This window comes from Asparagus officinalis, chromosome 6 (assembly GCF_001876935.1).
Source record: "Asparagus officinalis chromosome 6, Aspof.V1, whole genome shotgun sequence".
Lineage (NCBI taxonomy): Eukaryota > Viridiplantae > Streptophyta > Magnoliopsida > Asparagales > Asparagaceae > Asparagus > Asparagus officinalis.
This window is the reverse complement of record NC_033799.1, coordinates 4,329,794-4,331,529: the sequence shown is the minus strand read 5'-3', so window position 1 is coordinate 4,331,529 and position 1,736 is coordinate 4,329,794. Positions and strand designations below refer to the sequence as shown.

Sequence of the window (1,736 nt, the reverse complement as noted above, 5' to 3'; positions counted from 1 at the left end):
AAACTTAATAAATTATCCGTGATAATCGCTGCGTTCGTTTCTTGCTAGTAAATTCAGAAACATATCTCCGCAATAACCGTGAGAGCTGATACAACGAAAAGCATGAAGTCTCTACTTCCTTCAAATTCTTAGCATATTGAAAATTGGAACAGGGCAATCAGTTTGAAGATACCAGCATATCGCAACATTCGAATCAGTATCAGCAAATTCCTCTGCCTAATAAAGAAAGTGCCTGCGGATCACAGCAGAACACTGACAAAGAACACAGAAGAAAAGAGGGGAAAAACTGCAATTGTGGGAACAAGAAAAAGAAAACCCGCAATTGTGAGAACGAGTAAAAAGTCAATTGAACCTGATATTTTCGAATAAAACCGTTGGAAGGAACATAACTAGCGAAGCAGATGTAAATTACATCTTATAGCATACATCAAACAGTAATTTCCCCCAAAAAAAGATCACATAAGAAATTAAATAGCTTCTCATATAGTAGAGAACAAAAAAACAAAAAGCGAGAAGCAGAATCTGCAGAGGTATCCAAGATTTTGCTCATGCAATAGGGAAGCCGACAAGGTAACCACCATTGCAGTTGCTTGCCAAAATGTATGTTTTTGAGTCAGCTAGACTTAAAGCTATACAGAGGATTTACTTGTATTACTAGACTATACAGAGGATTTAATATCGCCGTTAGACTTGCTTCCTCAAGCGCTCTATGCTTCAGTTAACGCAAAGGAGGTATGAAAGTGAACTTCACTGTTAGACTGCTTCCTCGGTGCCTCTATACTTCAGCCAATTCATGCCTGCAAAAGGATGCCAACAGCATGAAAGCATATTATCACATTGCTCTGGAAGTTTTTTTTAAAAAAGTTGAATTTAAAAAAAAATTGTTGCAGATAAATTAAAGGTATTTCTTGGAAGGTCTTAAGTCTTCTATCATAATACTTGCCATGTAGTTGTTGTGCACAACCAGATGTTGAATAAAAAAGACTTCCATGAATAGAAAAACAAATTAAGGTCGTTAGCAAGGACTAGGTTTCTAAGTGTCTTGTTCCAATAAATATAATTTTAAGGTCAGGAGTTGGTTTTAGATTTCAAGATATGTGCTATGATTGACTAAGTGAGATCTAACTAACCTCTGCCTTGTGCATTGAGAATTTGTCAAAGAGGACAGCTCATCAGATTCAACAGGAGACGGCACCTGTGATAAATGACCAAAGCTCTTCTGGGACCCATTTAAACAATTTACACTGCAACAAGATAATCGAACCACAAAAGAAAGATGGAACAAGTGGATAAGAACGAGACCAATACTTGTGTAAATTTCATGAACGACATATACCAGTGCAGGGTACACACAAATAAGCAGGATTCAACAGCTTCTAGGTAAAAGATGCGGGGCATACAACTTTTTACATCTAGACCTTAAACTCAGACAAAAAGCATTAGAAACATATACAACAGATGATAATAAAAAGCTTGTTCTAGCAATTGATTACAGCAAATATGTCTTCAGCAAGCCACATTTATTGCATCGAATATGTGATAACACAATCCAGAAAGCAAAGTACATATATAAATCAAGATTACATAAAAAAATCCATGATTATACCAAGCATTTATTGTATACGAGCTAGAAAGGCAGGAATGTGGGATCTGCAATTGTTTTATTTCTATGTAATTGACCCCAGAAAAAGAAAGAAACATACACAGATGGCCTACAATATGAAGCTGTACAAAAC

At 36.1% G+C, this 1,736-nt stretch overlaps 1 protein-coding gene across 1 annotated transcript in view; it reads right to left on the bottom strand.

Annotated features, from left to right (window-relative positions):
- LOC109844474 (protein DYAD-like) overlaps positions 336-1,736 on the bottom strand; it is a 6,888-nt gene continuing 5,487 nt past the window's right edge. The window contains exons 6-7 of the mRNA XM_020413527.1: positions 1,131-1,244; positions 336-797 (exon numbers count right to left, since the gene is read on the bottom strand). Of these exons, the coding sequence (XP_020269116.1) occupies positions 776-797; positions 1,131-1,244 (136 nt within the window). The 3' untranslated portion in view covers positions 336-775. The remainder of the gene's footprint in view (positions 798-1,130; positions 1,245-1,736) is intronic.